This window comes from Neomonachus schauinslandi, chromosome 6 (assembly GCF_002201575.2).
Source record: "Neomonachus schauinslandi chromosome 6, ASM220157v2, whole genome shotgun sequence".
In the NCBI taxonomy this organism is placed as follows: Eukaryota; Metazoa; Chordata; class Mammalia; order Carnivora; family Phocidae; genus Neomonachus; species Neomonachus schauinslandi.
Window position 1 is genome coordinate 99,171,822 of NC_058408.1, and position 14,327 is coordinate 99,186,148.

At 50.5% G+C, this 14,327-nt stretch overlaps 1 protein-coding gene across 3 annotated transcripts in view; it reads right to left on the reverse strand.

The window, feature by feature from the left end:
• The window catches only part of LRRC20 (leucine rich repeat containing 20), an 84,301-nt gene that overhangs the window by 67,465 nt on the left and 2,509 nt on the right, over nucleotides 1–14,327 (reverse strand). For 2 of the 3 annotated variants that reach the window (XM_021700020.1, XM_021700021.1), the window contains exon 1: nucleotides 10,632–10,713. In XM_021700020.1, the coding sequence (XP_021555695.1) occupies nucleotides 10,632–10,713 (82 nt within the window). Of the gene's footprint in view, nucleotides 1–10,631; nucleotides 10,777–14,327 lie in introns of those variants that run through there. The other variant, XM_021700019.1, reaches the window with a different exon arrangement.

The following is a 14,327-nucleotide window of genomic DNA, read 5'->3' on the forward strand; positions in this document are numbered from 1 at the left end:
ACAAACTAAATTTGATGTAAAGAAATCGGCCACAATAGCTCACACGTACATAATCTCTGTGCCTATTGCTCAGTGGGCCACTAAAGATCATCAGAGCCATCTGAACTACAAACCAGGATGAGAAGTAGATGACATCAGGGTAGACTACTTTCCCAAGATTCGGGACCAGGCCTGTGGTTCTACTCTTCTTCCTTTTTTGATTGTAATATTAGAAGACAATAAAAACCTACGTGTTTGCTTTCATCTCCCCCTTTATTATATTCTGGTAAAATGTCATGGTTACTCATTAATTTAACTAATATAACTTCAAATACTCCCCTAGCACCCTATTATAATGGAGAACTTAGGTAAAATGTTTATGACCTCTTGGAAACACTCTAATGTTCCGTTAGCTTCCGGTGCTTATACATTATGAAGGGCCTCCACTAGAAAAAACCTCTCAAGAAATACCATCTAACTCAAACTTAAGCTGCATTGTATATAACATTCAACGGATTGACCCCTGTGTCTCTATAAACTTAGGTGATAATTTATGAGAAAGGCTCCCAGGCACAATGGGAGAAACTTAGTGGTAGCTTGTCCAACATGCCAAAATATCCAATGTAATCACTAACCATGTTTTTGTGGATGGAAAAGCCTAAGACGAAATTAAAAAAACAAAAACAAAAACATGGGTATCTTTCAGAGACGCTGTTCTGGGAGTGACTTGGATTCAGCCCCCTCCCAAATCTAACTTTGCCATACAACCCAGAAGATTCTGAGGTAACTACTGGTCAGTGGCCTTTACTAACCGCAGAAACCCAAAAATGTACAGCTTTCCTCATCTGTGGAAAATCACTAAAGACTCCTGTATCTTATATAAATGTTCAATTATTGTCCTCAGTACCCAAATGTATAGCCGACCAGGCTTTGACATTTTTCAATGTCTTAATAGGAACTATTGTAGATATCGCCAGAGTTCTTCCCATCGGAGGAAAATGGGCCTCTTCAGCCAATGATTCTTTCTGGATTCCAATATCTACTGACATCTGCAAATTCAGGCAAGATACATGGTTATGCCCTGAACAACAAGGAACCCTGAATTCACGCCAACTTGGCCTATAACAGCTATGCCCATACAAACGGCTATGTCCATAACATAGGGTATATAAGAAAAGGAAGATTTCGTTGGAAAGGTTTATAAAACACCTCTGTAATACTCCTTGATTTATTTTGTAACCAGAGTACTTTTCATCATAATGCTACGGCTATATGGTGTAATATTAGCTTTGCAACTCAAACAGAATTGCCTGATGCTAACAAAAATTATGCTGGGGCACCTGGGTGGCTCAGTCAGTTAACTGTCCGACTCTTGGTTTCAGCCCAGATCGTGATCTCAGGGACATGAGATCGAGCCCCATGTCATGCTCCACACTCAGCGGGGAGCCTGCTTGAGATTCTCTCTCTCCCTCTCCCTCTGCCCTTCCCCCTGCTCACGCTCTGTCTCTCAAATAAATAAATAAATAAAATCTTTTTAAAATTATGCTAATATTGGGGTGCCTGGGTGGCTCAGTTGGTTAAGTGTATCTTTGGCTCAGGTCATGATCTTGGGGTCCTGAGATTGAGCCCCACATCAGGCTCCCTGCTCAGCAGCTCTGCTTGTCCCTCTCCCTCTGCCCTTCCCCCTGCTAGTACACGCTCTCTCACTATCTCTCAAATAAATAAATACAATCTTTTTAAAAATTATGCTAATATTAATATTGATGACCAAATATTTTGGGAGATAGAATTATAACCACCACAAGATATAATATTTATGGAAACCAACTGGCCAGGGAAATTGTTACATATAATAACAGAAAATTTAATTACCATTTAAACCAATCAGCTCAACTATATCACAAAGCACAAATAACCGTAAAGAAGGTAAACAGATACTCTAATTTAAGATGATCAAAGTACTTAAAATGGATTTTTCTCTTGTCTTTCTAATTCCATACCTATTCCCTGTTGGTTACCTCAAATGTTATTAATTGGGCTTTTATTACTATTTCTGTATTTAGGCTATAAATACCACCCCAAAAATGTAAAGGCAAAACTCACCACAAAGCCCACACATACATGTTTGCAAGACAATTTTGTCTCACTGAAAAAGTATATATCAATTGTAATATTCCCTATCAGAGGCCCTACTATTGACTCCCCGGCATAGACTCCTAGGTGACCTAAATTGGGCCTAGGATCGAGAAACATGATGGACCCAGGGCAGATATAAGCAATCACCCTGGAATCAAGGGACAGAATAATGGCCATCAATACTTTCTGTCAAAAGATGATAGGTCAAAAGGGGGAAATGATGAGAGAAAAAAACTCTCTAAAGGCCTGCTATACAAAGGAAGCCATTTTAGATTTCTTTCTAAGTCAACGTGACTGTATATAAAACTTTGTTCAAACCAAAAACCTGATTTATGGCCCGCCACGTGTACCCTGTGCATCTCCTTTGTGAATGAGTGGCCTGCGGAAAAACCACCTTGTCCTTGAGATATCGATCAATGCTCCTACTCCCTACAGCCTTCATCATAACGTTCGTGACTCCTGCCTATATGCTAATCTACAATTTTCTGAGCTTTTCCAAGATGTAACAAGTATATAACCTGTAATATATAACCCTGTAAAATCCGTTCATTCTGCGGCGCACTTTCTTCCCCATGCAGAGCGTGTTTCCTGGGCAGCTGTCCTAAGTTGGGCTCTAATAAAACTCTCCTTCTTGCTTTTAGAGATTCTAAAAGGTTTGTTCATTTTGCATCAACAATAGGACTTCGCTGTAGAAACTACTGAAGGTGACACCCGAGGGCTCCCCTTACTCTCCCGGCTCACACAGCCTTGTCGTCCCCCTCGCAAGCACCAGCCTGCCTGCCTGTGGCCACGCCTTTACCCAAAGAGACGCCCTCCCCTACAATGGCCTTCCCCGCACGCCTGACCCACACCCACACACCCAAACCTGCCCCCTCCTCGGGGGGCTCAGCGGCAATGCCTCCTCTTCCATACCACCCCTCAGCACGGGCGCTCAGCCAGTGCCCAGGGCGTATACAACTACAGACAGTAGAGGCAGGACTCATCCACTTGGTTCATTTTCCATCCTGCAAGTGTTTCACACCTGGCTAATGGCCTCCTTGCTGTGCAGGCCTCTCTGCCTCCCACAGGGCCTTCTTGGAGCCCACTCAGGGTTGGACCAGTTCTCACAGCCGGGCAGTTTCCTTTCCGTAGATGGAAGAATGATGGGGGGAGGGTTAAGTGGGGAGTCCTGAGTGGTCTGCCCCAACAGCGGAGGGGCTGAGGGCACCTGTCCATGCACCCAGCAGATGCATGCTGAGCACCCTGTGTGGGGCAGCACTGCGGTGACCAGGAACCCAAGACACAGGATGGCCATGCTGGAGGTCACCCACCACTGACCCCCACTCTTAGCCTCCATCCCCCCAGAAGTCTAAAGTCCACAGTGGGGCTGGAGGAGGGGCAGGTGGGACTTGTGGCCATTGGAGCTCCCAAAGCTCTAGCAGGGGATTCCGGGAACCCCAGCAGAGAGACCTGAGCCACACCTGTTGGGCTTTGGGGTCCTCTCTCGCCACTGCTGGAAACAGTCCAGAAAAAGTCTCAGGACCCCAGCTAACCATCCTCACCCCTAGCCATTCCAGAGCTTGTCAGTCTAATCCCAACAGGGCCTTATAACTAGCCCTCTGCTTCCACAAGACACGATGCCAAGGAGGAAGGGGCCAGGGCACAGAGGACAGGGTGGGAGGAAGCCTGGCTTCCCACTGTTTATCCTTTGGATCTCATGCTCTGTACACTAGGCACATGTAATACCGATCAGATTTTTTTTTTTTAATCAAAGGTTCATAGTGATAGCAGCCTGCCTTCCCAATTGGGAGGCAGGAAGCTGAGGACACAGATCAGAGGCTTCCAGCCCTCGTGGCGAACAGACAGGTGGCCCAGGCCAGGCAGAGGGCTGCCCTCTGAGGGCCCACTCCCTCTTCCGCACATTCAGAACTGACCTGTGCCTGGCTGGCCCTCAGGACTCCCCCGGCCAGGACACAGCCGAGCAACAGGCACACCCGTTGTCCCCGCCAGCACCAGCTTCCTGGGCTCAGGGCCAGGAATGGCATGCAGGCCCCTGCCTAGGGTCAAGAAAAACTGCTTCCTCCACAGCCCCTGGCGGCTCCCCTCCCTGACAGCGTGCCTGAGAGAGCACGTGTGTGTGTGTGCGTGTGTGTGTCTGCCTCCCCCTCCAGACTGGGCACTCCTGGGCCACTTGGTTCCTATAAGTGGGGTACACACAGTAGGTGCTCAGTGTGGTGTTTCTTGAAGAAGGGCAGTGTCTGACCCAAGGGAAGATATTCTGATTGAGTGAGTGTATGTATTAAGTGCTTCCTGAATACTGAGCTTTCTGAATACCGTTGCTCGAGAAAGGGGCTGCAAAATCAGATCCCTGTGGGACCCAGCTAGGAATGTAAATACAGGACGTGAGCTGGGCTGGGAGTGGAAGCCCTCATCAGGACGTGGGCTTTCACGCCTGCCCAGCAAGTCTGGTCAAGTCTGGTCAAGTCCCAGTCTCAGCCACCTGTCACCTGGTCGGCTGGTGACATGGCGCCATCTGCTGGTGAGAGCAGAAGCAGCAAAGTGGGGATGAGCCTGGGGGCGGGGGGAGTTGGAAAGGGGGGTCCCTTCTCTCACTAGCTTTGGTCTGCCCACCTGACTATCGCACAGCTCCTGGCCTAGCTGCTCAGTTCCCTGAGGATGGACCACACCCATGTTCACATTCATTCTCTCTCTCTCACACATACACACACCCAGGCCTGCCCAGCCCCCCAGAACCCACCCCGAGAAGGAAGTTCCAGATTGTAAATCATAAGCCAGTGGCTTGTTCAAGGCAGGGAAGACTCATACAGGGTTCATGTTCAAATGCAGATCACCCTGCCCACCCTGAGATTTCACCTTTAAAGCTCTCAAGCGGGGTCCATGGATCTGTCCTTGAACAGAAGCAGCCCGTAGCGGCTGTCCCCATCACCACCTGAGACATTTTAAATGACCAGGCAGATACTAGCTTCTGATAATCTCCCTCCTTTTCAAGGAACGGGGTAGGCCCGACCGTGGTGCCAGCAGGGCATGAGCGGAGAGGCAAGCATGCGAGGGGAGCAGGGGCGCCACGTTCTCATCTCCTCCCCTGGCTCTCAGTGGGAAAGGCCACCCAGAGCTGGGACAGAACTGGCCCCACCTCTCAACACCTGCATCACATCCTCAGCCTTAGCTCCAGCTTCTAGGAAACCAGGAAACTCCTACTTCAGAAGCAACGCGGCAGAGGAGACAAGCTGAACACCTTTGTGCCACCAACCCCTTAAAAAACCCTTGATTTGCAAAGCTCCGCCTCGGTTTCTTCATCTGTAAAATGGGGATATTAAGATCACTCCCGTCCCAAAGTCATTGTGGGGATTCAGTGAGGCAGCCAAGTGCTGCCACCACTGCCTGGAGTTTAATAAGAGCCAGCCGCGGGTGTGGGAGAGCGAGAGGAACGTCCACGGGACAGCAACGGGCAGCCACTGATGCTCCGCCGGCCACAGCTGCTGGGAGGCTGGGCTGCCGGGGGCTCGGGCTGAAAGGCCTAGAAGGGGGCAGGAAGGCAGTGCTGGGCCTGCCTGAGGGACGCTGAAGTCGAGACCCCAAGGAAAGCTGGAGGTCTGAAGGCCTGCCTTCAGAGAAAGAGCGGACTAGGGATAAGACGCACGTTTTCATAAGAACGCAGCTCTGCCTTGGCCCAGGCACTGAATTAACAAAGAAAACAAATCTCCTCTATGATTCTGAAATCACAGGCCTGCCCTCACAGTGAGTGTGGGGTTTGAATATTCCTTTCCCTTACAGCCCAGAAACCCCTCGGGCCGAGAGGTGTTTCTAACAAAAGAGGTGTTTCTAACTTGGTCCCAGGCAGGTGTCTGAGGGAAGCAACCGCAACCCCCCTGGAGGACGACACCCCCTCAGCCCAGACAAGGCTCTACCAGACAACAGTACAGGGTCTGAAATTACATCACATCCACCCAGAACACCCCACTGTGAGCTAGGGTCGACAGGAACAACAGACATGGACCGCTGAGAACTCCCTGTGATCGAGGGAGTACAAAAGATAAAAAAGGCAGTAATAGTCAAATGATTAAAGAAATAAAAAATAGATTTAAACACATAAGAAAGGAATAAGATGGGCGCCTGGGTGGCTCAGTTGGTTAAGCGACTGCCTTCGGCTCAGGTCATGATCCTGGGAGTCCCGGGATCGAGTCCCGCATCGGGCTCCCTGCTCGGCAGGGAGTCTGCTTCTCCCTCTGACCCTCCCCCTCCCATGCTCTCTCTCTCTATCTCGTTCTCTCTCTCAAATAAATAAGTAAAATCTTTAAAAAAAAAAAAAAAAGAAAGGAATAAGATATTATTTCCTTAAGTAGGATTTTTTTTTTTTAGTAAAAGGTAAAAGATCTACCAGATCTGAAGAGAAAACAGAGTATATAAAATCAGATTTTTAAAAAATCCAAACAGAACTTTTTTTTTTTTTTTTTTTTAAGTAGTCTCCACACCAGCGTGGAGCCCGACACAGGGCTTGAACTCACGACCCTGAGATCAAGACCTGAGCTGAGATCAAGAGTCGGACACTTAACCAACTGAGCCACCCGGGTGCCCCCAGAACTTTTGAAAATAAAATATGTAGCCTTAATACTCAATGATGGGTTCAAGAGCAGACTGAACACAAATGGAGAAGCAAACCATGAAATGGCAGAAGGATCTCGGAATGTAGCAGAGAGATGGAGAGAAAGGAAATATGCTAGAGCCATGGACACCCAGAATGGAACCCCAAGAGGAATTCCAGGCAAAAGAGACCCAAGGGATGGGGGGAAGCAACGTGCCCAGAGCTAATGACTCAGAATTTTCCTGAAATGAACACAGACAGGAATCCTCTGGAAGGAAGCACAAAAGACCAGAGAAAGGATGAAAAGAGGTGTCAAACATCTGTGCCCAGCAAGCATCAGGCCCTGGGAAATGCCGGCTTGTGCTGGGTGCTCCTTCCCCCCACCAGCTTTGCCAGAGTCTCTGTCCCAGCCAGCCACACTCTCCCAGACCTTTCCAAGTCCCGCTCCTTGGCAAGAATGATCGGGTTTTAAAAGTCATCCCCAAAGGCCTGGGAGCCTATCCCCTGGAGAGGGGTGGGGTGCAGGGCAAGGGAACAGTGAGGTCAGACAGAGGCCCCTGAGGGTCCGAGGACCCAGGAAGCCCAGGTGGGCGTGAGGCCTTGACAAAGACAAAGAACTAACTTGGGGACACAAAGAAAGGATGCAGAGGAGAGCCTGAGGACGGTGCAGAGTTCCCAACTCTGCAAGCTCATTCAAAAATGCTGAGGAGGGGTAAGGGGCTGGGGAAAAGTGGCTTCAGCTCAAGCTGAGGGGCAAGCCAGGGGGGCCAGGGAGTGATGAAGAGGCCTGGGGTGGGGAGACAAGGGCCCGGAGCCACGGCTCAGGTTGCGGGAGAAGCAAGCCTGGCTCCGGAGGGCACCCACGAGTGCCCGGGGGGAGCACGCGTGATGCTTACCTGAGTAAGGTGAGAGCCTGTAACTGAGCTCTCCCAACCCGGTCTCCGTCTCCACAGGGACCTTCTGCCCTGCAGAGACACCTGCAGCTTCTAAGCCAGCCATCCCAGGGCTACATCCCAGGCCTGTGCACAGGGAGGCAGGGAGGGGAAGCCAGCAGAAGGGAGGAAGCCGGAGAAGCCCTGTCTGCACCCACGGGCTGAGAGAAGGAAAAATCCCTGGAACTCTCATCTGCTGTTGGGAAGTGTTACTTCCACCTCCTACAGTGGCAGGTGGTCCTCTCCCTAAAATCCATACTTTTCTACTTAAAAGAGTAATATGTTTATCATAGAACGTTCAGGAAATGCACAAGAGTATTTTCTAACATCCATTTGTGTCTTGTTTTATTTCAATTTTTTCCTCTGTATATACACATGTTTAACATAACTAGCATCTCACTATAGAGATTGGGATCCTTGCTTTTTTCCAATTCATGTTCTACGGAACAATCTGCCCGTCTTCATTCAAGCATGTAATGAAATTTTATGCACCACTTTTAATAGCTCCATAAATTGCATTGTACAGCTTTAACAAAATTTATTTAAGCCATTTTCTGGGGTTGGTTTTTTAGGCTATGTCAGATTGCTTGCTGTTTTACATGAGAACCATATTGGGTTACTTCACCCATCTTTCAAGACTCACTTCAATTCCCACCTCCTCCAGAAAGCCTTCCCAGATGCCTTCAACACCTGGCAACATTTCCCACACCTCCGAACTCCGACCACGTGTGGTGTGTCTGACCTGGCTCAGCATGGAAATCTCCTGTCACTCACTGCTCTCTGTCCCACAGCGGTGGGCTGGTCTCACGTCCAGAACTCTACTGCACATAGCTTGAGGGAGCCCCCCAGCACCTTGCACACAGCAGATGCTCAGTACATGCAGAGAGCTTAGACCCCAGGCCCCTCAGACTACATGAGCCCAGGGAGCTCCACCTGCTGAAGGGTCAGGATTGCAAGTGCCCCCAGTGGCCTGGTCTGGCGCTTTGCTTCTTCGCTGGGCACTGAAGAAATAAATGGGCCTGCACTGGTCTGCCCTAACTTTAAAGACCCGGTCACCTCCCTGTGAAAGTTTCGAGCTCCAGTCAAGACAGTCAAGGCTAAATAAAACGTTCACCTCCTCTCCGACCAGGACACTGTGGCCTACCTTGACGAGGTAGGAACAGTCACCATCCCCATTACAGACATGAAGAAACCAGGTTCAGTTAGAGGTTAAGCAACCTGCCAAGGTAGCAGGCTAGTGGGTGGCAGAGTGGGGATTCAAATCCAGGCCGTGTGAGTGTTAGAGAGCCTTGAACACTGGGCTAAGTACGACCACGTCAGTGACCATGGGATTCCGGAATTCTTTTCCTACAGGCCCATGGCTATCAGCTCACCAGAAACTTCCCTCCAAAACCAACCACAACCTTCAAGTTTGTCCGCTGCCAGAGGAAATGCTTCTCTTGCTTTAGCTCAGGTCAGCAAATGCTATGTGCTTACAAAGTACCTGACACAGCTCCGGCTCTTGGTGGATGGGGCAAAAGTCCCTGCCCTCTAGGGACACTGAATGAAAAGTTACAGAGGAGGAAAGGGCGAGGGGTGGATGGTGTAGGGCTGAGGGCTTCCTGAAAGAGGTGGTGACCAAGCTCATCTTTTTTTTTTTTTTTTTTTTAAGATTTTATTTATTTGTTTGAGAGTGAGAGAGAGACAGAGATAGTGGAAGATAGTGAGAGAGAGCACGAGCGGGGAGGAGAGGGAGAAGCAGACTCCCCATTGAGCAGGGAGGCCAATACAGGGCTTGATCCCAGGACCCTGGGATCATGACCCGAGCAGAAGGCAGACAATTAACCATCTGAGCCACCCAGGTGCCCCCAAACTGATCTTGAAGGCTGAGTGACCCTCCACTTTCTAGGCCACCACGCCTTGCCCAGGAGCTTCAGACACATTTGACCAATGGCTGCTCACAGAAATGCTCTACCTTCCCAGTCTCTGGATCTTTGGTCAGGCAATAACCTCCACGGAAATGCTCCTTGGAGAGACAGACACAAACTCACGTGGGCACACACATCCCTACCTGCCTGTGGAATTCCTCTCTGTGTACCAAAGGCCCTACTCACACCCCACCTATGTACACAATCATCCCAAGGCAGGAACATGCTCCCCTCCTGGGGGATCCCACAATATGCCAATGGCTTAAGGGGTACACACATTCCAGCTGGTGAGACACACACACACATGCATGTAATCCTTACACATGCAAACAGTCAATAAATATCTGTTGAATTCAGTTAGATGCTTGAAGACTTGGCATAAAATGCTATGACCAAGTCAAAGCAAAAAGTCTATGACACAATTCAAGTAAAATAGTGGTGTGAAAAGGGGCCTCCAGGCTGGGTGACCTGGGAAAAGCCCCCTCTGCCTTCGGCCCTCCATCGCCTCCTCATCTGAAGACCAAGGCTAGGCATGCTTGGCCGGTGTCCACCACCACAAGGCCGAGGTGAGCATTCAATATGGCAACACTCATGAGGCACCTGCATGGGGCCTGGGACCTGGGGCTCCTCGGCAGCGGCAGCTATCGTCACCTGGGCCAAGGGCACACACCCACTCCAAGTCAGCGGCAGTGTAGAAAGGTTCCCTGGGATGCCTGGGTGGCTCAGTTGGTTAAGCGACTGCCTTCAGCTCAGGTCATGATCCTGGAGTCCTGGGATTGAGTCCCGCATCGGGCTCCCTGCTCAGCGGGGAGCCTGCTTCTCCCTCTGACCTCCCCTCTCATGTGCTCTCTCTCTCTCTCTCATTCTCTCTGTCTCAAATAAATAAATAAAATCTTAAAAAAAAAAAAAAAAAGAAAGGTTCCCTGGTGCGCACACACCAAGCACAAGTGCAATAAAACTCCATGGAGTGCTTCTCCTCGGGACCAGAGTGCTGATACTGTCTCTTTGCTCTTCTCTTTCAATTCCACATCTAAACTGATTTCACACGCTGCCTGTGGGGCGCCCTGCAGTTGGAAAGGCCCTGGCCTCACTCACCCAGGGTATCAGAGCCGCTCTCCACAGTCTCGTTGACCTTTCTTGCAACTCTGGCCACGGCCTCACCCATCTTCTTCAGCATGCAGGCGAGGGGGTCCTGCTGCCAGCCACCAGGCCGGTCTGCTGCTCACAAGGGGGCCCGTGCCTGGGGAAGACACAGGACCATGAAGTGCCCGCCCCCCGGCCAGGGACTCGCCCCCAAAGCCATCCTCCAGTGGGGTGGGACCCAGGCTGCAGGAAGCCTGCAGGGAGGGCACCAGGCCACTCACTTCCTCTGGAGAGTCCCAGGGACCAGGCCGTGAGCAGCTGATCTGCCCATCAGAGGGGTGGGCAGCCTAGCCTAACCAGTTTCCTGGGTGGGTCCACACGTGTGACCTCACCAGACTCAGGGCAAGGGCTTGAAGCAGCGGCCAGGCAGGTGTGAGGACTCAGGTGTGTGCTGCCTGTGACACACTTAACAGGCAGAGCAGTGGGGAGGAGCCGGAGCGTGGCCAGCTGCAGGGGACAGACACTTGTCCCTCCATCCCACAGCCTCTGGGCTGGTGCCCTGTGCACAACCATAGGGACAGGTCCCCCAGCTCCCGGCTCACCTCACCCACCTCTGCCGGGCACCTCCTGCGTGCTGGGGAGTAGGGGCACATAGGCAAATGGAACCAGCCTGCCAGGTCAGAGCTCACAGTCTGGGGGGGTGGGTCTCTAAGCGTTCCCTTCCCACCTGTCAACTTGGAGGGAAGGCTAGGGTTGGTTACAGTTTTAGCCTGCAAACCCGATGATCAGCCTTGATTAGAGTTTATCCATCAGACCCAGAGGGAGAAGCGGGGGTGGGGCGAGGAAAGGAAAGAAGGGAAATTGGATCACTGGGGGAGAAAAGCCTTCAAAAAGGGTGAGGAACACAAAGTTATTTGGTGTTAAAGACATGCTGGACTCTAGAAAGGTCTCCAACTCCCTGTTTATTACAGAGAAGGAAACAGGCAGAGAGGGACTAGATGACCTGGCCAAGGTCAAAATGAGTCAACAGCAACAATGTTAACAGCCCAGCTCCACATCCAGCGCTCACCTCTTTACAAAAGTCGCCCACAACACCCCCGGTGTTGTGGTGTAAAGTGTGGGGGGAGGCACAGCAGCAGCACCCCGGGGACAGAATGAACTTGGGGCCAAGGTCAGTGCCCTTTTTTGCCTCTGGATCCCAATCCCAGCTTCAAAGACAGTTCAAGGAGCTCCAATGGGCTGGCTCTCAGGGTCAGAGGTCGAAGAAGGTGGGGACAGAGAGAAGGGGGGTGAGGGGAGGGCTCGGAGTTGCTATCAGACACCACGTAAATATGCAAATGTGCTCAACTACACAGGCAGGGCAGGCAAGGCTGAGCTGGGTTGGCCAGGCCCATCCGTCTGCTGATCGAGTTAGTGGTGAATCCAGTATGTGGGGGCATCTCACCAGACCAGGCTAACGCTGAAGGTCTGAGACCCACGGTGCAGCGGAAACAGACTAGTTTTTTTGAAGACAGGCCTAGTGCCCAATTCTGCCATTTATTAGTTCAGGAGCCTTGGGAAAGATTTTTTACTCTGACCTGTAGTTTCTTCATCTGACTAGGAGAGCTAGTAATACCCACCTCACTGGATTCATATGAGGATTGAACAAAAATATTTACATCAGGGGCGCCTGGGTGGCTCAGTCGTTAAGCGTCTGCCTTCGGCTCAGGTCATGGTCCCAGAGTTCCGGGATCGAGCCCCGCACTGGGCTCCCTGCTCAGCGGGAAGCCTGCTTCTCCCTCTCCCACTCCCCCTGCTTGTGTTCCCTCTCTCGTTGTGTCTCTCTCTGTCAAATAAATAAATAAAATCTTTAAAAAATATATTTACATCTTTCCAGGTCAGGGCCCAGGACATGTAGGTCTCAACAAATTCTAGTCAAGAGGATAAAGCAGTACACATGCCGACAGGACAATTCATCTTTAAGGAGTGACTAGAATTTCCTTCTCCACCTCCAGGAAGTCTTCCCTGATTGCCTCAGCCCTCAGTGTTTTCTCCTCCCTCTGAGTTTCAGCACCACTTAAGGACTTAGCACAAGCCACTTGGGTTGTTTGTGAGCTTTTTAAATATACATACTTGTCTCCCCAGTCGGCCTGTGGGCAGCTTGGCACAGGGAGCAGCTCTATACTGTGCTTTCCCCTCCCCCCACACTTTACACCACAAACTGAATACAGATGCCTAGTTAGGATACCCCAATGGTGATGATGATGATCAACAGCCATCATTTGGGTTTCAAATCTAAATACAAGTCAATAGCCTCTTACAATAAATCTAAGACCCTGCCTAAATGAGAAGGGTCATAGAGTCAAAGGCTTAATGGTGCTGGGTAGACAACTTGCATAAGGTGGGCAGGGTGGGACAGTGGGGAATAGTGAGGACTATGGCAAACTAAACCCAACACCTCAACCATTCTGCCCTTAGGACCAGTCCCCTAAGCCTGAGTCACAACGATGTTGCCGGGATCTTGGTGACTTACTCTAACCCTTATGAATGGGAACACTGAGGGCTCAAGAGGGGAGACAAATGAGCTAGATGGGAAACAAAGAAGCTAGGTCTCCTAACTCCCAGCCTAGGATTCTTCCTACTATACCATGCTCCTTCCTTACCCTATCTCCAATACTTATCATCCATAATCACAAAAACATATGGAGCAGCTACTAGGTATAGGGCGTACAAATGAAGAGGGCAGAAACACAGGAAAAAGCTGTGACTTATGATTCTCATGGACAGCTCTAGGAAACATCACTGAGGCAATCCTGGCCTCCCAGCACAAGGCAAAGGGAAGGTAGATCTCCAAGCTGCCCAGGGTCTGCGCTAACCCTGCAAGGGACTGTCTGGGCTGATTACTTTCAGCCAGGCACTATGCTTACAATTCTCCTAGCTGCCACCAGTGGGGGGGGGGGGAGGCGGGGAGGGGAGCAGGGCAGGGGATGCCTTAGGCCATAGAGCCCACTGATGAAAACTAATTAAATTAAATATCTCACCCCCTGTGGCAAGCGAAGACACTCTACGGTGTGGGTCAGAGAATGGACATCAAAGCAGGAACAGGAGCAAGCTGCAAGGTCTGGCTGTCAGAGCAAATCACTCGTAGGAAGGGCCCCTGACATTCCAGAGGATGCTCTGGGTACAGCACAGATGTATCCTAGACCCTCGAAAGGTACCTGTTGCCCAAAATCGCCACCCCCACTAACTGACCAGGAAACCACCTTCCCTTCACCTAACACGACTCCTCCCCTCACAAGGGAGAATTCCTTCTTACAGTCCAGGTCACTCTCCCTCTCTCGGGTCAGATGACAAAGGCTTGTCACTCTGGCACAGCCAAGGCTGTGAGAGGAGCATGGTAGGGCCACATGCGGTATAAGGGCCCCAGATGGGGTAAAGGGGCCCGAGACTGAGGCGAGAACAAACAGAATGACAGGAGTCTGGAGTGGGTCCCCAAAAGGGCAACGTCATTGACTGCTCCTTTGGAGATCTAAACCAACACTGGGCCTCTTTAACAACAATAAAAGCAAGACTTATTTAGCATATAACAGAAACCCCGAGAGAGGAGGTTGCCCGGGGGGGGGGGGGGGGGGGGGGAAAAAAAAAAAAAAAATTTTTTTTTTTTTTTTTTTAACCCTTTTTTGGGGAAAAAAAAAAAAATTTGGGGACACAACAAGGAGGGGGGGGAGA